General features: G+C 44.4%; 1 protein-coding gene across 8 annotated transcripts in view; it reads left to right on the top strand.

The window, feature by feature from the left end:
- The window catches only part of MAGI2 (membrane associated guanylate kinase, WW and PDZ domain containing 2), a 498,445-nt gene that overhangs the window by 390,205 nt on the left and 86,680 nt on the right, over positions 1 to 21,560 (top strand). For all 8 annotated transcript variants that reach the window (XM_081957510.1, XM_081957509.1, XM_081957508.1 and 5 more), the window contains 2 exons: positions 12,612 to 12,669; positions 19,701 to 19,822. In XM_081957510.1, coding sequence (XP_081813636.1) covers positions 12,612 to 12,669; positions 19,701 to 19,822 — 180 coding nt within the window. The remainder of the gene's footprint in view (positions 1 to 12,611; positions 12,670 to 19,700; positions 19,823 to 21,560) is intronic.

Below are 21,560 nucleotides of genomic sequence, written 5' to 3'. Positions count from 1 at the left end.
CTTCCTTCCTTCCTTCTTCTCCATCACTAGACAGCTGTTTATCTGAAATGGTTTAGGGTTTCCTACCTGGACAGGGAGTTGGACCAGAAGACCTCCATGGTCTCTTCCAACTTTGCTATTCTATTATGCTGTTCTTCCTTCCTTCCTTCCTTCCTTCCTTCCTTCCTTCCTTCCTTCCTTCCTTCCTTCCTTCCTTCCTTCCTTCCTTCCTTCTCCATCACTAGACAGCTGTTTATCTGAAATGGTATAGGGTTACTGCCACCCTTATGATTTCTCTCCTCTCCTCTCCTCTCCTCTCCTCTCCTCCCCTTCCACTCCTCCACTCCACTCTATTCTTTACTCTCTATTCTCTGTTCTACTCTGTTCTACTATATGAGATTGCCGGATTTGAGTTTGGTTAAGGTTAAGTTTCTAATCTCGTGCCTTAGATACAACATATTTTTATTTATTTATTTAGTTGCAAGTTCAAGCTATTGCCGAGTCTTTCTAGTCATTCCTTCTTTCTTTCTTTCTTTCTTTCTTTCTTTCTTTCTTTCTTTCTTTCTTTCTTCTTTTTTTATTCTTTACAAGAAGCTGCAGGGCGATTGTGTTACTTCCCAAGGCATGTTTAATACAAAGGACAGGCTTTTTAAATTAAAAGAGGAAGTGAACGTACAGGCTGGGAATGAATTCCAGCAGAAAGGTCATGACCCCTATCCGGGAAGGAGTCCCGAAGCTGCCCAATTCCCACATCCATCCACCCTTAGCGCCCTGTCAGCTTCTCCAATGACTTCACTCCATTTCCTTTCTGTCTTTCTTGGGGGCTTTGACTTTGTCACAGTGGAAAAATGGACCCTTGGCTATACCTGCCTTTATACAATCCAGTGGCATTTTTCTTATCCTATAAAAAAAGGAAATAGAGTAACTGCAAATGTTTCCATCTTCCCTTTCTCTCAGTGGAGATTCTTGGTCTCTTTTCACTGCTAGCTTTTACCTCGATGTTCCGAGGGGGGACAATGAAGGAGCGTTGAGATATATAAATAGGTGCCAAAGGAATGCCAGGGTTCCAAATAGCATCCAAAAGTAAATCAGAGTCCGAGGCAAAGTCTTGCTCAAAGTTCCAATTTATAAAGAGAGCCACGTTGGCAGATCTCGGAAAACCCAAATCTGAAAGCTTCCTGGTTTTCCCCATCCCGTTGAAAGTTCAAGTTCTTGCCCCCACACCCACAAGTCCATCCCATGGTCCAAACTCCCACTGCCATGCTGGCAGTTCCACCCATCCAGTTCCGGTCAGGTGCAGAGACAAAGGATGGCCTTGGCTTTCTAGAAATAATTTTGGTATAGGGTCTCCTGCTTGAGCAGGGGGTTAGACTAGAAGACCTCCAAGGTCCCTTCCAATTCTGTTATTTTGTTATTCCGAATCTCTGCCAGTTTCTCCCTGGCTAGGTGAAACAGTTCTGTGAAAAGCTGATGAATAAATCCAAGTTTCTCTCGCTACCGTCCTTCCGAAAAGGCTGCAAGAAGTAGCGTTGAGGTGGCCTACAAAACGTCTGCTGGGGGAAACCAGGAAATCTGTGTATTTGCGCTACGGAAATTAAGGACTTTGAATGGAAGTTTTCACTTCCCGCCAACCAGCCGCCCAAGTCCTATTGTGGGCTGCCAATGTTCCTCCATTGTTTTTTCGGCTTTGAACAACAACAAAATAAGCCTCTTACATAAACCCATTTGCATGCATCTGGTGTTCCAGCGAAGCACTTAGCGGCCTGGATCTGTTAACACTCTCTCGCCACCATTAAAAAAAAAAGGCCGTAAAAATAAATGTTATCCAAAATCACCGTGCTAACAAATGAAAGCAGGGCTTTCATCTATTAGCATGGTGGTTTTGGATAACATCAGAACCCAGGTGCTCTTCTGTTAAAGCCGAAACCAAAAAAAGCCAGGGGTCCCATCTTCTACCTTCCCCATCCCAGTTTTATCTTAACTCTTCCCCCCCTCCTCTTTTTTTTTTCCTTTGGATAAAATTTTGCAATTTTCTGCAAAGAAACTGTTCCTACTCCTAAGTAGAACATTGCTAAACAGCTGCCCTGTTTAATATGTATGTATCAGTGGTGGGTTTCAAAAATTTTTAGAACCTATTCTGTAGGTGTGGCCTGTTTTGTGGGAGTGGCTCGGCGGACATGTGACCGGGTGGGAGTGGCTTGGTGATCATGTGACCGGGTGGGTGTGGCCAAATTGGAAAATGTGATGAAACTCACTTAACAATGCTCTTGCTTAGCAGCCGAAATTTTGGGCTCAATTGTGATCATAAGTTCTCTTTCTTTCTTTCTTTCTTTCTTTCTTTCTTTCTTTCTTTCTTTCTTTCTTTCTTCCTTCCTTCCTTCCTTCCTTCCTTCCTTCCTTTCTTTCTTTCTTTCTTCGAAAAGCCCCATGTGGAACTCCCCTCCTGTTCCTTCTTCTGCTGTTTGAAGAAGCCATGTGGGGTGCGCTGCCTTATCTTTGACAGCTGCCTCGTTTCCAATTGGGGGGGGGGAATCCATGCAGAGGGAGGAAAAACATGGATTCGGTCCAACCGGTCAATTCTAGAGGAGATCAACCCTGATTGCTCTTTAGAAGGCCAGATCCTGAAGAGGAAACTCAAATACTTTGGCCATCTAATGAGAAGGAAGGTCCCACTGGAGAAGAGCCTCATGCTGGGAACTCGCAGGAATCTTCTCCAGCACCATAGTCCAAAGGCCTCCATTCTTTGACGCTCAGTCCTTCTTATGGTCCAACTTTCACAGCCATCCATTGCAACTGGGAAAACCATAGCCTTGTCTATACGCACTTTTGTTGGCAGGGTGATGTCTCTTCTTTTTAGTATGCTGTCTAGATTTGCCATAGCTTTTCTCCCCAGGAGCAAGCGTCTTTTGATTTCTCGGCTATAGTCAACTCTAACAATGATATTACAATTACATATACATAGCTTTCGTCTTCTGACTTTTAACTTAATAAACTCATTATGGGTACAAAACATTCTTTTATATAGCAATTTATATAGTACTATGTTCCCAATTTATACTTCCCACACTTATTGGGGGTTCTTCCACATTCATCTCTTTATCTTTAAACAATACTATTCCATCTTAATGCTTCTTTACCGCTTTCTCACAAGATATATTTCACCATCAATTTCATGCCTTACAATATGTTTATCGACCCCTGTAAGATCCCCAGTATTTTAGATATTACTCATATTTCGCCAAATTTATATCAGCTGCCCTTAATCTTGCTGCACTTCAGGTGGGTTGCAGCCGGTTTCGACCCGCTTCAGTTGAACTTATAGTGGAAGTCAGGCCTGGGGCGCAGAACCGGCAGGGACCCAGGCCTGCCACACACCCGAACCAGTTCCCTTGCTGCTGCTGGGCTGCTGCCATTTTGGATTTTAGTGACTGCGCGTGCGCAGTTCACTGTAAATTGTTCTGCGCTGCTGGGCTGCCGCCATTTTGGATTTTAGTGACTGAGCGTGCACAGTTCATTGTAAATTGTTCTGCGCATGGCTTTCAGAAGGCGTCTTCTCATCTTGAAAATGAGATACACATAGTGTCTTTAGGTGATTTATTTCGGATGTCTGGATTTATTTATCTCTCATATTATATATTATGATTCCATTGGGACTTCCTATTTTTTCTTTCCCTTGATGTCTCTTAGTTCACTTTTCTTTTCCCTCTTTAGGCTTCATACAGTTTTCATTTACTAGGGCTAAATTAACTATGATCTCACATAAATAAGTAGGATTTAATGAAGCAAACAGAATGTTTTTTTTAAAAAGGTATGATATTTGTGTAGTTACTTACCAAGCACATCTAAATTATATTAACGTAATCAAAATATCTTTACGATCCCCAAGACAGGTCACAATGTTTCAGCACCCCTAATGTTTGGAAATTGAAAACTGAACAATTTGACAAGTTTATGAACAATGATCTATCACTTTGTTGTTGTATGTCTGGACACTGAGAGCTTATGCAGCGGAGACAAATTTCTTGTGTGTCCAATCGCATTTGGTCAATAAAGAATTCTATTCTGTTCTGTTCCATTCCATTTTCTAATCTGTTCTGTTCTGTTCTGTTCTACTCTACTCTACTCTACTCTATTCTTCTCTACTCTACTCTACTCTATTTTTATTTTTATTCCTATATTCTCCATTCCATTCCCTGTTCTGTTCTGTTCTATTCTGTTCTATTCTATTCTACTCTACTCTATTCTACTCTAAGGTAAAGGTAAAAGATCCCCTCACACATATGTGCTAGTAATTCCCAACTCTAGGGGGCAGTGCTCATCTCCGTTTCAAAGCCGAAGAGCCAACGCTGTCCGAAGATGTCTCCGTGGTCATGTGGCCGGCATGACTCAACACCGAAGGTGCACAGAATGCTGTTACCTTCCCACCAAAAGTGGTTCCTATTTTTCTACTTGCATTTTCTACGTGCTTTCGAACTGCTAGATTAGCAGAAGCTGGGACAAGTATTTGGAGCTCACTCCGTTACGTGGCGCTAGGGATTTGAACTGCCAAACTGCCTACCTTTCTGATTGACAAGCTCAGCATCTCAGCCACTGAGCCGCCGGGTCCCTTTGTCTACTCTACTCTATTCTTATTCTTATTCTATTCTATATTCTCCATTCCAGTCCATTCCATTCCCTATTCTGTTCTGTTCCGTTCCATTCTATTGGTATTCTATTCTATTGGTATTCTATTCTGTTCTAATAATAATAATAATAATAATAATTTTATTTGATTAGCCGCAACCCTCTCCCGAAGGACTCGGGGCGGCGTACAATCAAACAGATAAAAAATACACATAAGACAAACATATATACAAAGAACAAAGACATATACATATGTGCATGGAGGAGGATGGACTTAAGTGAAAGACAGTTAAAAATACAATTTAAAATCCCCTAATAAAATTACCAAATTAAAAAAACCCATCAGGAGCGTTACTAAGTTATGGTCGAGCCAGGCCAGCTATTTGGAAAAGGTGGGTCTTGAGCTTGACACGGAAGGAGCGGAGGTCAGTAGTAGTCCTAATATCCAGGGGGAGGTCATTCCACAGGGCTGGGCCCGCCACAGAGAAGGCTCTGCTCCTAGGCACCGCCCCATGGCACTGTCTAGTAGACGGCACCTGGAGAAGTCCCTCTCTGTGCGAGCGGATGGGTCGTAGGGATGTATGGGGCAGAATACGATCCCGCAGGTAACTAGGTCCTGAGCCATGGAGCGCTTTAAAGATCGTAATCAAAACCTTGAAACGCACTCGATAGACCACAGGAAGCCAGTGCAGCTCGCGCAGGAGAGGTGTCACATGGGAGTACTTGGTACTCCCCATAATCACCCGCGCGGCCGCATTCTGGACCAACTGCAGTCTCCGAGTGCATTTCAAGGGAAGCCCCATGTAGAGAGCGTTACAGTAGTCCAGGCGAGACGTCACCAGCGCATGGGTGACTGTGCGTAAGGCGTCCCGGTCCAATAGGGGGCGCAATTGGCGCACCAGGCGAACCTGGTGGAACGCCCCCCTGGCCACGGCTGTCACATGTTCATCCATGGACAGCCTGGCATCCAGGAGGACGCCCAAATTGCGCGCCCGCTCCACGGGGGCAAGTTGAATGCCCCCAATGGCCAGAGATGGAATTATCTGGTTGAACCGGGGGGCCGGAACCCACAGCCACTCCGTCTTGGAAGGGTTGAGCCTGAGTTGGTTGTCATCCATCCAGACCCATGTTCTAATCCATTCCATTCCATATTTTCTTTTCTTTTCTTTTCTTTTCTATTCTATTCTACTCTACTCTACTCTACTCTACTCTACTCTACTCTACTCTACTCTACTACATTACATTACATTACATTACATTACATTACATTATATTATATTACATAGTTCAGTCTGGAAGCTGAGAAAGAAAATCAGATTCTCTGTGTCCTTTATTGCTTGACACTTTGCCTATCCCCTAGGAGCAGAAAGTTTGTTCCAATACTAAGGGACACCGTATCTCTCAACCTGTGAGGATCTGCAATGTCAGTTATTTCTGTTCTGGACCTTCCATTCTTTTGCCTCATGAAAACTTTCAGAGTGTAAGGCGCCAAGTCTTTGCCAAACCCCATGCTATGCGATTCACGGTTGAAAAGCGCTGACTTTTATTGTGGCCTTTTTGGAAATGGCTCTGTTTTGTAGTTCCTGGGAAGCTTAATGGGGGATCCTTCAAGTAGAAGATCAATAATGCAGACAAGCTGATCTGAAAACGGAAGCAGGCCTCCCTTTATCGATCTTTGTCTGCAACAGACAGGCGCAGGAGGGTGTTAAACTCTTAGTTCAGCCAAGACGTAGTGAAGCTTGGCAACTTTAAATGGAAACACTTGAGGGCATTCACCTCACTCCTCAGGGTTTTTTTTTTCCTATTTATGATAGCTACATGACAAATTGGCCCGGGTCTAAAGAGGAACTTCAGGCAGAAACTTGGGAGAAAAAAAAACAACTTTCTGAGTTAACCTCTAAATTAGCTTCTGTTTACTGGGCCATGCTTTAACCCAAGAAATCCTTGTCGAAAGTCAAATTATATAGGGGGAAAGAATGCCCCTTTACGGTGAGGGAGGAATTTCAATTTTAAAGAACGTTTTTAGTGGATGTCACTAAATTCTGTACATTTTGACACAAACCACTAGGAAGTGTTTGTTTGTGTCTGTGTGTTTTCCTTCCGTTCATATATACCATAAATCAGTGGTCACCAACTGGTGGTCCACGGGAATGTTTTGGTGGTTCGCAGAAAAATTATTTGCATTTTTTATATTGCACTAAATCAGGGGTCCTCAAACTACGGCCCCTGGGATGGATACGTGCAATGAATGCTTGTGTTGCTGCAGAGAGTCTCCCCCTTCGGGATCTTTTTGTGCGGGTCAGAGGGAGGAAGAAATTCTGACTTGGGGTCTGCTTCGGCCTCCTGGTGTGGGGCTTTGGGCGAAGGCTGGAGGGAAGTGATGAAGAGCCGGAGGGCCTCGTTCCAGTGGGACTGAATCATGGCCTGGAACTGGCTGAACCTCTCAGACCGCTGAGCCTCCAGGCACCAGTCCCTGGCCTTGCACTCCTGCAGGTCTTCCCTCTGTTTAGAAAGCCTATGCTCGTAGTCCTCAGTGAGGTGCTTCTGCCGAATCTCATTCTCAGTCAGATCCAATTTGAATTGAGCTGTTTTGCCAACTCTTTGTCCTGGTGGCTGCTCAGCTCCAGCAACTGCTTCCTGTTGGAGCCCTAAGGAGCCCGGGCAGGCAGGCGAGGAGTGGCTGGAAGGGGAAGGGCGAGTAGAGGCCGTCAAGGTGTCCCTCGATGTGAGTGGCATCGAATTGCCCATACCAACCCAGTCACATGACCACGTAGCCATGCCCACCCAGCTGGTCATTAGGCAGATCATATTAGCAGTCCGTGGAATTTAAAATTATGAATTTAGGGGTCCCTGAGGTCCAAAGAGTGTAATCTAAGCACAGTACACAAAATTGACTGTTACAGTATCCTACCTGTCAATGACTACTACAGCTTCAACCACAAACGATTGATACAAACTCAAGGTAAACTGCTCCAAACTCAATTGCAGAAAATACAACTTCAGCCACAGAGTGGTCAACGCCTGCAATGCGTGCATAAGCGCACCAGCGTGCCAGCCGTCCCCGTCCTACTGTCCCCATTTATTTGTATTTATTTCCTTTGTTCATGTTCATACTTATACGTGTTACCTTGCACATGTTTGACAAACTAATGAATACAAATACAAATTGTGTGACTTTTCAAATGACGCGTCTTTTGCTGCGAAAGTTTCCTTTTCTGATGACACTGTGGAAAAGGAAAAACCACCAAGAACTTGAGTTTGGCAGATGGCATTAACCAGGGGTGGGTTCCTGCCAGCATTACTATCGGTTCGGTGCCTGAAAAATTTTGCTTTGCGTGCGGCCGCATTTGCACTTTTAAAAGTCTGCGCATGCGCACCCCATTAAAAAAGGGGGGGAATTACATTTTTTCAATGAAGATTGTTCTATGCATGTGCAGAACAGAAAATAAAGATGGCAGTGCCCAGGATAGAACCGGTACGATCACATGTCTGGCCAAGTTACTACCTATTCGGTCGAACCAGTCCGTACCGGTAGAACCCACCTCTGGTATTAACCATTCCTATCAGACCAGCAGTGGGTTCCAGATCCCATCGCTGCAACAGGGCCTGGTATCCACCACAGGCACACACGATGTGCACGCATGCGCACCCACCACCCTGCGACGCTCCAGTTACTCGGCAGAGCGTCACGCAGGCACCGTACGCTGCACACATGTGTGTGCAAATGGCCCAGTTAGCTTAAATACAGGTAAGGAATGAGGTGATCCCCCCAAAGCACCATTCCGGTACGGTGGCTGCTGCTTCAGCAGTCAACGGTACGTCTGTACTGGAGCCTACCAGCTGAAACCCACCACTGGGTCAAAAGCATCCAAAGGAAGCCTACTTCTTTGTTGTTCATGTTATGTATTGAATGTATATAGTTGTATTAACTGTGCTAAAGTGAAATTAACCTTTAGATGACCCCAACTGTTAACTGTGCTAAACTGAAACTAACCTTTAGATGACCCCAACTGTTAACTGTGCTAAACTGAAACTAACCTTTAGATGACCCCAACTGCCTGCAGTTCCTTTTTGAGCCAATGAATGCTGTTGCAGCTATGCTGGTCTGGTTCTTGCCTGCTGAAGCCCACTATACAATAGTACAAATGCCAGGAAGTCATTGAATCGAATTTCTGAACTTCAACTGACTCAGGAAAGTGTCTTCTCGAAGGCAGCCACAGGGGTCTGAAGCTAAGAAAGGAATGGTCGTCATAAGACGGCAAGCATTTGCATAATGTGCAGCTGAAACAAAGCCCTGGCTAAGTCCTATTTCACAGCAATTAGAAAAGAAAAGAAATCTGTAGAGGGAGAAGGGCAGCGTTCCATGAGCGTTTCATTGGCTTTATTGAAAGGGAAGAAACGTTGATGGAGACCTAAACGCCATGTTGAATCAAACACAGGGCAGTCTTAACCATCGTCCGTGCTTCGTTGTGAGCTTTATTTTTTAAATCTTCTGGAATGGCTCAGCTTTGTGGCTACACCTAGCCAAGCTTTGGGCAATCTAAACAGGGTTAGACCTCATAAATGCATCGGTCAGAAACCACTGGAGGTCTATGGAAATTCTCCGTCATCCAGACCATGGTTGCCCCAAAGTTGCTTTTTCAGGAGGCAACTGGACTTTCTTGTTTGTTCTTTTGAAGACATTTCACTTCTCATTCAGGAAGCTTCTTCAGCTCTGACAGGATAGTGGGGAAATGGAAGGATTTATACTCCTTGCAGACAGCTGGTCATTTGCATCCTTTTTAGAGGGTCGTTGAAGCACTTGGAGATTTACCTGTGTCCTCGGGGTCACCTGAGTGGTGCAAATTGTTCCTGTAATCTGCAATTTTTTCTTCTGGAAATCCATTCCTTCTCCCACACCATTCCAAAGGTGTCCATCCCAAATTGTATAGCTAAAAGCCTGTAGAGATTCTCAGTCACCCAGGTCATAGTTGTCACCAGTTTTATGTCTTCATCCTAGTAAACCCAAGTAAGATTTTCAAAATCCAGGCAAATAACATATCGGGGACATTCCTGCATTCTTTTAGCATAATAACAGAGTTGGAAGGGATCTTGGAGGTCTTATAGTCCAGCCCCCCAGCAGGAAACCCTCTACCATTTCAGACAAATAGTTGTCCAATCTCTTCTTTACAATCTCCAGTGTTGATGCATCCACAAGCTGTTCCACTGATTAATTGTTCTCCCTGTCAGGAAATGTCTCCTTAGTTCTTGGTTGCTTCTCTCCTCGGTTAGTTTCCACCCATTGCTTCTTGTCCTGCCTTCAGGTGCTTTGGAGAAGACGTTGACCTCCTCTCCTTCATGGCAGCCTCTGAAATATTGGAAGACTGCTATCACGTCACCTCTAGCCGTTTTTCTAATCTGTAAAATAATTTTGCAGGGATGCCAGTGAAGGAAGAGAGACCTGTTGTGTAAAATGGATTTCTATTTAATTAACTCTTTATCTAGACCAACATTCTGGTAATTTTCAGTTTCAGCAGGAAGCTGTAAGGACTTATTTTGAATCGTGCAAGATGCAAATACTCACTTCAATATTTTATGAAGGAGCAGCAGCAAAGAATTTAAGAAAACATTTCCAGCTGGGTAAATGTGTTTGGATTTTATTTAAGCAAGGTTGGGATACAGTTTGCAGAAAAACAATAATGTGAAGCTGGCAGTAATATTCCTTTAATCAAATCTAATTGGAATGCAATGTTTAGTTGTGGAGTCCACTAAAGCTCGGGTACAACTCTTGCATGAAAGCTGAAATATTAAATCGGTGTTTTGATATGAGGCTCTTCATGGAGAAGTCGACATCCCTGGTGCCTGGGCTGTATTTGCTTTGCAGTGGGAAATTAAACAGAATCCTGTGAAATAAAGCAGTTTCTGTTGAAGATGCTGCACTTGGAGTCCTTAAAGAGAGAAGGAGAAGGGAGGGAAGGGAAAAGAAAGGAAAGGAAAGAGGGGAGGGAAAGGGAGGGAAGGGAAGAGGGGAAGGGAGGGAAAAGAAAAGAAAGGAATGGAAAGGAGGGGGAAGGGAAAGGAAATTGATGGGGAAGAGAAGACAGGAGAGGAAGGGGAAGGGGAAGGAAAGGAAAGAGGGGAGTGAAGGGAACGGAAAGGAAAAAGGGAAGGGACGGGAAAGGAAAGGAAAGAAAGAAAGAAAGGGAAAGGAAGAACAGCAGCCCCATGGTGAGAAAGGTGGGAAATAAATTGAACAAAATAGATAAATAAATCTTGTTGATATCAGAATTGTTGTGAATAAGACACCCAGCAAAGAAGCGGAGACTTACTCGTGTAGAGGCATTCCTCAAAAGCCAACATGGCAACTGGGATTGTGTCCCCTTTTTCATGTGTGTGTTGTGTTTAGTGGGGAAGGCCTGTGGACTCATTGTATTAGCAAATATATGAAACCTGGACGTAACTCTGGTTGAACCAGAACTAGCTCTGAGCAGTCATAGATAACTCTGAAACTGAATTGTGAAGGATGCGTAACCAGGACAATATTTCACTTCCTCTCATATCTTGTTTACAAAGCTGGTCACCATGCTTCTTTGCTTCTTTTTTGTAGTTGTCTATTGCAAGTTTTGGCTTTTCTGGGGTACACAGGTAGCCCTCCATGTACGACCACAGCTGAGCTCAAAATTTCTGTGGCTAAACGAGACGTTTGTGAAGTGAGTTTTGCAACCTTTCTCGACACCGTGGTTAAGCAAATCACTGCGGTTCTTAAGGAAGTAACCCAGTTGTTAAGTGAATCTGGCTTCCTCCTTGACTTTGCTTGATGGAAGGACACTCAGATGACCCCGGGTCACGGCAACCGTCATAACTATGAGTCAGTTGGCAAGTGTCTAAATTTTGATTGCACGATCATCGAGCTGTGCAATGGTCATAAGTGTGAGAAACAGTCATAAGTTGCTTTCTTCACTGCTGTTGCAATGGTCGCTAAGCCAGCTGTTGTGATTTAAAGCTACCTGTATGTCTAAGATATAATAAACCTTATTTCTGAATAGACAGGCATTGTACAAATGGGCTATTATCCTTCTAAAGCAAGGGTGTCAAACTCAATGAGAGCCACATCAGTGTTGTGTTTGACCTTGGGGGGGCGTGGCCAGGGGGCGTGGCCAGCTTGATGTCACTCATGTCAGGGGTCCCTGTGCAAGGGTGGGTTGCTGCCGGTTCGCTTCTCGCATACGCCCGCTACATGTTGCTTGCGCATGCGCACTTGCCTGTTAATTGTTCTGCGCATTCGCTGAACATTATAAAATGAGTAAAAAAACCATGCCGCCAATGCCATAGGCAACCAGGGAATCGGTTTGTGGACGTGGCCAGCCAGCCATCCCTACCGGTTCGGTGACCCAGTCCTGATGTCCATTACCGCTTCGCTCGAACCGGTGCGAACCGGTAGCAACCCACCTCTGCGCCTGTGGTGGCCCGAGTGCTCTGCCAGTAAAAAACGTCTCCCGAGCTCCATTTTCGGCTGTGACGGCCTCCTGCATCCCTCTGCCAGTGAAAACAGAGTTTAGGAGAGTCACACGCAGCCCTCACAAGCTCCATTTTCGCTGGCAGAGACACTGTGGGCTGATCCTTCGCTGTTTCCAGTGTGGCACCATAGACCAGATCTAAGCACCCCGCGAGCCAGTTCCACCTGCAGGTCTTGAGTTTGACATCCCTGTTCTTAAGGGATGAAAGTGTTCCTAATTTCCATGGACAAAAAATTCACAAATGAACCACTTCTGTCTGGGGAAGAGGCAACCAAAAATATTTATTTTTCTTTGGCAGTTAGCCATCAGTTTCTTGCGTATTTCAAGATAAAGCTGTTTTTCCTTTTGAGGTATATGTCCAAAATTTAGCATCCATTCTCAGCATTATGGGGTGTCTCCCGTTGACAACAATGTTTTGCTACTAATAATATTATTGTTTTTATTTTTAGAAATCATGGCATCCTTTGCTACATGTCCTAACAAGCCTTCCACGTCCTTTCTTTTTCTTTTCAGAATTACCCTACGGCTGGGAGAAAATTGACGATCCCATCTACGGCACTTATTATGTGGAGTAAGTTTTTCAAACTGTTATTAATTGCCCGTTAATCCTGTATCAACCGTAGTTCAGGTCCCATGTGATATTATAGGTCGAAAAGAAAGCAGTCCATAGTGGTTTTTCTTGTTCCTGGACAGAAAATGGGACAGAAAATAGAAGGCCCAACTGGAGACATAAAGTAATACAATATAATCCTCACTTTACGACCACAATGGAGTCTCTAATTTCCGTTGCTAAGCAAGTTCAGTGAGTTTTGACTCATTTTTCTTGTTAAGTGAATCACTGAGTGGCGTGATGGCCTAGAGATGGAGCTCTCACCTCACAATCAGGAGCTCTGTGAGTTCAATCCTAGGTAGAGGCAGATATTTCTCTCTCACGGCACACTGAGAATATATCTTCTGGAGAAAAAAACTCTGCATTGGCGACAAGAAGGGCATCCGGCCAGTAAACACTCAGCTTTATTCAGTTGCCCAGACTCCACCCCGCAAGGGATTATGGAGTCATTAAAAGAGGATGGTTGTTAAGTGAATCACTGCATTTGTTAAGTTGGTAGCATGATTGTTGGTTTCCCCCTTGACTTTGCTTGTCAGGAGGTGATTACATGACCTAGGGACACTGCAACCGTCATAACTATGAATCAGTTGCCAAGCATTTGATCACCTGACCATGGGGATGCTGCAATGGTCATAAGTATTAACTGATGCTGGATTTGATAGGCCCCTTCCTATTTTGACCATTTGCTGCCTGTTGGACAAGACCATCGCTATCCACTTATGCAGGGGTCCAGAGATGCCGTAAGAACTAAGTTTCAGTGGTAGATTGTTGTGCACCACTGAGTCAAAGGCTTTGCAGAAGTCTACGTCAATTGCGTCTATTGCTTTACCCTGGACAAGATGTGTGGTCCAAATGTTTTTGCAGTGTAGGAGTTGCAGATTACAGGACAGGTTTTCTTTTCTGAAACCAAACTGTTTGTTAGAAAGCAGGTTGTTTGTTTCTAAGTGGAGGGTGATGGATTGGTTTATGATCGACTCCATGACTTTACAGGTGATGCAACAGAGGTGAAGTTCAAAACTCTTAAAGTTACCAAATTTGGAGACTCCTGACTTACATGGCAATTTAACAGAGTGTTCAACATGCCTTAAGTTAGTCATAGGGATATTTTAAACTGATGCTGTAGACTCTGAACCTCCTTTGAAAAATAACACTTTATTTTTTAAAAATGTAAATCTTGAAAATGCATGCCTTTTGTTCTCCTTTCAAAAACGTAACTTAAGTGTCATTGGCAGCACCGATTTAGGCTATCAGGCAGCTTCTCCCGATAAGTGGAGCAGAAGGAAAATTCGCGAAAATGAAATAAGTGAAAAGGAGCGAGGGGTGAGAATTGTTAATGCAACCCTGGGTTAAGATAACCTCTTTCGTGGCATTAAATCTATTTTACAAATCCCACTCTATGCATTTAAGAAGTAATCATTAGTCTCAAGAGGAGCATGGCATAGTCGCTTTTATCAGGCAGTTAGACTCAAAATATGTAGTTTGAGAAGGAAAATGGGCAGCTCATGTTATCCAAAGATTTAATGTTTAAAAAGGGACAACGAAATCAAAGGTTAGATTAATACCCTCTAGAACGCCAAGTGTATTTATTTTTTCTACCTGTTAACAACAATTTTCCTTGCAGACAATATGGAATGGAATGGAAAGGAAAGGGAAGGGAAGGGAAGGGAAGGGAAGGGAAGGGAAGGGAAGGGAAGGAAAGGGAAAAGGAAGGGAAGGGAAGGGAAGGGAAAGGAAAAGGAAAAGGAAAGGAAAAGGAAAAGGAAAAGAGAAGAAATGGAGTGGAGTGGAGTGGAATGGAATGGAAAGGAAGGGGAAGAGAAGGGAAGGGAAAAGGAAAAGGAAAAGAGAAAAAATGGAGTGGAATAGAATGGAATGGAATGGAATAGAACGGAACGGACTGGAACAGAACAGAACAGAATAGAATATGGAATGAATAGAGAATAGAACAGAACAGAACATGGAATGACTAAAGAACAGAACAGAACAGAACATGGAATGACTAGAGAACAGAACAGAAGATAGACACAGCTATCACTCATCAATGAAAAAATCAACCCTTGAACTGATCAAAGCTAATTTTCTATAGGATAAAATCCCCAACTTTTAATCAACCAGTGCTTCTTGGCGTCACAACCTGAGGAGACACCTTTTCTCTCACCAACTAAGCAGTGGTGGGATTCAACATTTTTTACTACCGGTTCTGTGGGTGTGGCATGGCTTGGTGGGCATGGCTTGGTGGGCGTGGCAGGGGAAGGATACAATAAAATCCCCATTCCCTCCCAATCAGCTGGGACTCGGGAGGCAGAGAATAGATGGGGGCGGGGCCAGTCAAAGGTGGCATTTACCAGTTTTCTGAACTACTCAAAATTTCCGCTACCGGTTCTCCAGAACTGGTCATAACCTGCTGAATCCCCCCTCTGCAACTAACCCATCGCCATCTCCAACATCCCAAGTTCCAGTATCACATGGACTTTAAATCCCGCAAAGCAATACTCACTTTCAAACCATTCTACTGAGGATGCTGTGCTTGAGTCTGAGATGAAATGTCTCCAAACCCCCCTCCCCTAATCTCTACTTGTTTCACCCTGAGCCCAGTTAATTCCAACCAGAAGTACGTACAACCATCTGGCCCCTGTTCCAAAAAAAATTAGAATAACAGAATTGGAAAGGATCTTAGAGGTCTTCTGCTCAAGCCGGAGACCCTATGCCATTTCAGAGACATGGTTGTCCAATCTCTTCTTGAAAGCCTCCAATGACGGAGCATCCACAACTTATGGGAGCAAACTGCTCTACTTGTTAATTGTCCTCACTGTTGGGAACTTTCTCCTTAATTCTAAGTTGCTTCTCTCCTTAATAAGTTTCCATCCATTGCTTCTTGTCCTGCCTTCAGGTCAGGGGTGGGTTTGAAAATTTTTAGCAACTGATGCTCTGCCCAGTTGCTGGTGGGTGTGGCCATGAAGGCGTGGCCTACTCGGCCTTCTCATGGCGGGGGGGGGGCATTTTCACCCTCCCCAGGCTCCAGAGGCTTTCCCAAGCCTCCATGAGGGGACTCCACGGGCTCTGGAGGCCATCTGGAGGCTGGAAATGGGCCTATTTCCAGACTTCCAGAACTTCCGATAAGCCCATTTTTCACCCTCGCCAGGCTCTGGAGGCTTTTCCCAAGCTCTTGGAGGGCAAAAATGGTCTCCCCAGGTTCCGGAGGCCCTCTCAGAGCTTCCATGTGAGCCCTGTACTTCCTGGCATAGTGAATAGGCCACGTGGAGACTCCTGAGAGGGGAGGGGCAGGGTGGGAGGGGCCAGCCGGTCCTTGCAACAACCGGTTTGACGAACCAGATGCAAAATTAGCATTTAGTTTGCCTGAACCGGTGCGAACCGGCTGAATCCCACCCCTGCTTCAGGTGCCTTGGAGAAAGTGTGCCTGGAAGAAGCGTGGCACTTTATTGCTGTGGTGGCTTTGCGAGTGCGTGTGTGAAAACAGTTTTCCAGGTGTTCTCTTGGGTTTTTTTGTCCTGGGAATTTATGCACCATTCTCACAGTCAGGCTAACTGTGTACTGATTTTTAAAAAAAATGAAAGGAGAGGAGAGAAGAACCTGGGGCTGAAATGTGGAAAGAGGGGGAAGTGATGTTTAAACCTCCCACCGTCTCTTCTTTCAAACTTCGTAGCCTCAAAGGTTTGACTGTGGATCCCTCAGGATAAGCTGTTAGCTAGAAAAATTGCAACCACAGGAGAATGGAGGGAGATGATTGGTGACTACAGTTTCTTCCTTAGTGTTTTTCTTTGTTGTCTAACTTTAGGTTGGAATTTCCTTCCTTCCTTCCTTCCTTCCTTCCTTCCTTCCTTCCTTCCTTCCTTCCTTCCTTCTTGGTCTCCTTCTTCCTTCTTCCCTTCCTTCTTTGTCTCCTTCCTTTCTTTTTTGCCTCCTTCCTTCTTTCTGGATGGTGGGGAAGGGAAGGATTGATACGCCTTGCAGACATCTGGTCATTTGCATCCTTTTAGAGGGTCGTTGAGGCCACCTGGACTTTTTTGTTTTTCCTTGAAGAAGTTTTGCTTCTCATCCAAGAAGCTTCTTCAGCTATGAAGGGCATGCACGTCGGAACTAACCTAGAGCAACGGCTCACATGCCATCACAGAGGGTGCTGCATGTCATCTCTGGCACCCGTGCCATAGATTCGCCATCACGGTTTTATTGCCTACGGCTTTTGCATTACCTTCTCCTTCATAAAGCTGGTTCTGATTTTTGTTCTTCTCCTAAACTCATCCACTTTGGAGATCATCTGTGTCCACACTCCATGCCTCTCTTGTTGACCATCTGAACGGAATATATCCAAGGCACGTGGCTCAATGCAATAAATCACCCGTCCAAAATATTACTTCCAATAAGGATTAGCCCACATAATTCACGTGGTGCGCCACGGAGAATGAATGTGATATAGCAAAGGACTTTAGCTGCAACTCACTGAAGCAAGGAAGGCAGTATGGGGCAAATCACAGAAACATAATGTGCAGGAATGGAGAAAGTTCAATTCATTGAGCCAGAGGCTTTGTCTGTACAAAAAGGGAGGAAAAATTTTTTCGATTCTCAGTCATCCAAATCATGGTTGCCCCAAAGGTGGTTTTTTCAAGAGGCAACTGGACTTTGATTTTTCTTTGAAGACATTTCGCTTCTCATCCAAGAAGCTTCTTCAACTCTGAGTGGATAGAGGGGAATGGAAGGATTTATACTCCTTGCAAACAGCTGGTCATTTGCATCCTTTGAGAGGGTCATTGAGGCCACTTGGAGATTTTGTCTATGTCCTCAGGGTCACCTGAGTGGTGCAAATGATCCCTGTAATCTGCAATTTTTTCCCTCTGGAAATCCATTCCTACTCCCACGCCATTCCAAGGGTGTCCATCCCAAATTGCATAGCTAAACATCTGAGGGGATTCTCTGTCATCCAGGTGGTGGTTGTCCCACAGGTGTTTTTGCAGGAGGCAACTGGACTTTCTTATTTTTTTCTTTTGACGATCTTTCGCTTTTCATCCAAGAAGCTTCTTCAGTTGTGATTGGATGGTGGGGAAGGGAAGGATTTATATTCCTTGCAGACAGCTGGTCATTTGCATCCTTTGAGAGGGTCACTGAGGCCACTTGGAGGTTTCTTTCTTTCTCTTTGAAGACATTTTGCTTCTCATCCAAGAAGTTTCTTTGGCTCTGACTGACTGGATGGTGGGGAATGAGAGGATTTATACTCCTTGCAGACAGTTGGTCATTTGCATCCTTTTTAGAGAGCTATTGAGGCCACCTGGCAGTTTATCTGTGTCTTCAGGGTCACCTGAATAGTGTTAAATCTCCAGGCAAACCTCCAGGTGGCCTCAATGACTCTCTAAAAGGATGCAAATGACCAGCTACTGCAAGGAGCATGCATCGTTCCATTCCCCACTATCCTGTCAGAGCTGAAGAAGCTTCTTGGATGAGAAGGGAAACGTCTTCAAAAGAAAAAAAATCAGAAAGTCCAGTTGCCTCCTGAAAAAAAGCACCTTTGGCCTTCTATGTCAGCAACAGTCTAGTATTAGATTGTAATTCAAAGGATGAATCATAGAACATAGAACAATGGACTTGGAAGGGACCTTGGAGGTCTTCTAATCCAACCTCCTGCCATTCTGACCCAATACCTATCTGAACAAATGCCTCTCCAATCTCTTCTTTAAAACCTCCAGTGTTGGAGCACCAACAACTTCTGGAGACGAGCAATCCCATGGGCTGAATCTTCTCACCATTAGGAAATTCCTCCTTAGTTCTAGGTTGCTTCTCTCCTTGATTAGTTTCCACCCATTGCTTCTTGTCCTGCCCTCAGGTGCTTTGGAGAACAGGTTGACTCCCTCTTCTTTGTGCCAGCCCCTGAGATATTGGAAGGCTGCTATCATGTCTCCCATTGTTCTTCTTTTCATTAGACTAGACCAGTGATGGCAAACCTTTTCATCACTGGAATATGTGTGGATGTGCACAAGCCTGAAACTAAAGACCAGCTGGCCAGCACATGCACGGCTGTTTTTTGATGTTTTTCAGGTCATTTTGAGGATGTTATCAGGCTGTTTTTCTGACATTTCTGGGCTCCCTTTCGGACCAAAAATAGCCCAGAAACCAGCTGGAAAATGCCCTGGAAAACTGCCCCCAAAACAGCCAAATGAACAAGTCTAACTTTCCTCCTTGAATTCTGTGGATCCTTATCTAACTCCTATCAGTTGAGCAGATTCCTGTTCATAGGCTTTTAGCAATGAATCTTTAATTGAATCTTCACATGTGAACCTGGTCTGCCATGCCTGATACTTTAGCTCAGGGGTCGACAATGTGCAGCTCTGGGGCCGCATGTGGCTCTTTCATCCCTCTGCTGCAGCTCCATATCGCCGTTCGGCTCCACAATTGATAGGGCTTTTGGTTAGGACAGGTAGAGGAAAAAGGATGCCGCACTAGGAGGAGACTCTATGCTGGGGGAACTAGACTTCCGGTCGACAGAGGGAGAAGGACGCCATGCTAGGAGGAGACTCTATGGTGGGGGAACTAGACTTCCGGTCGACAGAGGGAGAAGGACGCCATGCTAGGAGGAGACTCTATGGTGGGGGAACCAAACTTCTGGTCAGCTCCAGAATTGAACAGGGGATTTCCGGTTAGGACATTTGTGGCTCTTTGAGTGTTTAAGGTTGCCGACCCCTGCTTTAGCTACTTACACGTAATTGACAGGTAATTCTTTTTCACACATAATTAAGCCTTGAAGGTGCAACTCTATGACGTAAATTCATATCTGCCATTTGGGTTCAGGATGTCATGACATAATGCCCGCAGATCGTTTTTCATCCGTTGTGTCACGACATCCCCTTGCTCCTTTAATTGGCACAGAAAGTAGGCCTCTTTTTTATTTATTTTTTGAAGTCCGGTCAATTCAGGTTTTTCACGAGGCCATTTTTTTGTTTTTTGTTTTTTTGAAAGGTTGACAATGGGTTTCTTTATATTTTCAGCCACATAAATAGGAGGACCCAATTTGAAAATCCTGTTTTGGAAGCCAAAAGGAAGTTACAACACCGTGCCATGCCCAACGCAGAACTTGGAAGCAAGCCTTTGGCAGTCCAAAGTTTCCGAGGTACACCATCACTTCAGTGCACACAATTCAGACGGGAAACCGATTCTAGGAAGTTCTGTGTGATACCTGTGACACTGTTCTGAAGACGTGAATATAGGAAACTCTATATTTTTGTTCTCCTCCCCACACACAAACAAAAAAATTGAAAGATTGTGGCTAATTATCACAATTCCTAAAATTCCAAGACTAGTAGGAATGGAGAATAAGTATGGTTTTAAATACCATGTTTCCCTGAAAATAAGACCTCCCCAGATAATAAGCCCTGTCAGGCTTTTGAGCGCATGGACTAAAATAAGCCCTCCCCAAAAATGTTGCAACACAGTAGCAGCTATGAGGTGACCACACTCGCCACGCCTGCGCCTCAAAAATAATAAGACCTCCCTGAAAATAAGGCCAAGTGTTTATTTCGGGGGTCAAAAGAAAATAAGACCCTGTCTTATTTTCGGGAAAACATGGTAGCTTTCTGAAATATTGCCCTGGTAAACCTTTCTAACTCAACCTGGGGGGGAAGGGATTCTTTTTCCAATCTATTTAAAACAAAGCTGTAACTGGTTATCTGGTAAGATTTGTTTTGCTAGACAGAAGGAGAAAGATCTAATTCAAGAGAGTTACCCAGGTGCAACTACAGAAGGGCTGTGGAGTCCCAGAGGGAGCACAAGCCACCTTAGGAAGCAAAATCACAAAATTGTGGTTAACTAAAACTCCACTCTATCTTTTTTTTAGCAAATGCGTGATTTCCAATGGGTAGATAACAATAGCAATAGCATTGACATACCATTTTGCAGCACTTTTACAGCCCTCTCTAAGTGGTTTACAGAGTCAGCATATTTCCCCCAACAATTTGGGTCCTCATTTTATCGTCCTCAGAAGGACGGGTGGCTGAGTCAATTTTGAGCCAGTCAGGACCGAACTGCTGACTGTGGGCAGAATTAGCTGGCAATACTGCATTTTAACCACTGCCCCACCACGGCACAGATAGCAATAGCAATAGCAGATGTATATGCCACTTCCCAGTGCTTTACATCCCTCTCTAAGCAGTTTGCAGAGTCAGCCCATTGCCCTCAACACTCTGGGTCCTCATTTTATTGACCTTGGAAGGATGGAAGGCTGAGTCAACCTTGAGCTGGTGAGAATTGAACTGCTGGCCGTGGGCAGAATTAGCCTGCAATCCTGAATTCTAATCACTGTGCCACCAGAGTTCTTGGATGACCTCAGTTGGTACTTTGGCTCCCGTTGTCCTCCGTACACAACTGATACTAAATTGAGTGTGTTCTCTTTTCCTTTACTTTAAACACGGAGGATGAGATAAAGAAGGACCAAGATTGACACAGGGAAAAGGGGGGGGGGGGTGTTTCATTCATTTTTTTCCAAACTCCAATCACACACAGGAGAGACCCTGATCTGGGGACCAAGAACAGCTATATTTGTTTGTTTTAGATGACCTAAGAAAAAAAGGATGTTTTTATTTCTTTTTCTAACTCCTGTCCTAGTTCTCATCAAATGTTTGATCTACACAGATCTTAGCAACCAAGTGGCACTTGGGTAAAGGGCACAAGGCATTTACCTGGCCTCGATTATCTGAAAAGATAATAGCAATAGCTTTTGGATTTATATACCCCTCCACAGTGCTTTATAGCCCTCTCTGAACAATTTACAAATTCAGCCTCTTGCCCCCCAACAATCTGGGTTCTCGTTTTATCATCCTCAGAAGGATGGAAGGCTGAGTCAACCTTGAGCC

Source organism: Natrix helvetica (genome assembly GCF_964273705.1).
Source record: "Natrix helvetica genome assembly, chromosome: 6".
Taxonomy (NCBI): Eukaryota; Metazoa; Chordata; class Lepidosauria; order Squamata; family Natricidae; genus Natrix; species Natrix helvetica.
The sequence above is the reverse complement of the archived record's forward strand: the minus strand, read 5'-3'. Positions and strand labels throughout refer to the sequence as shown.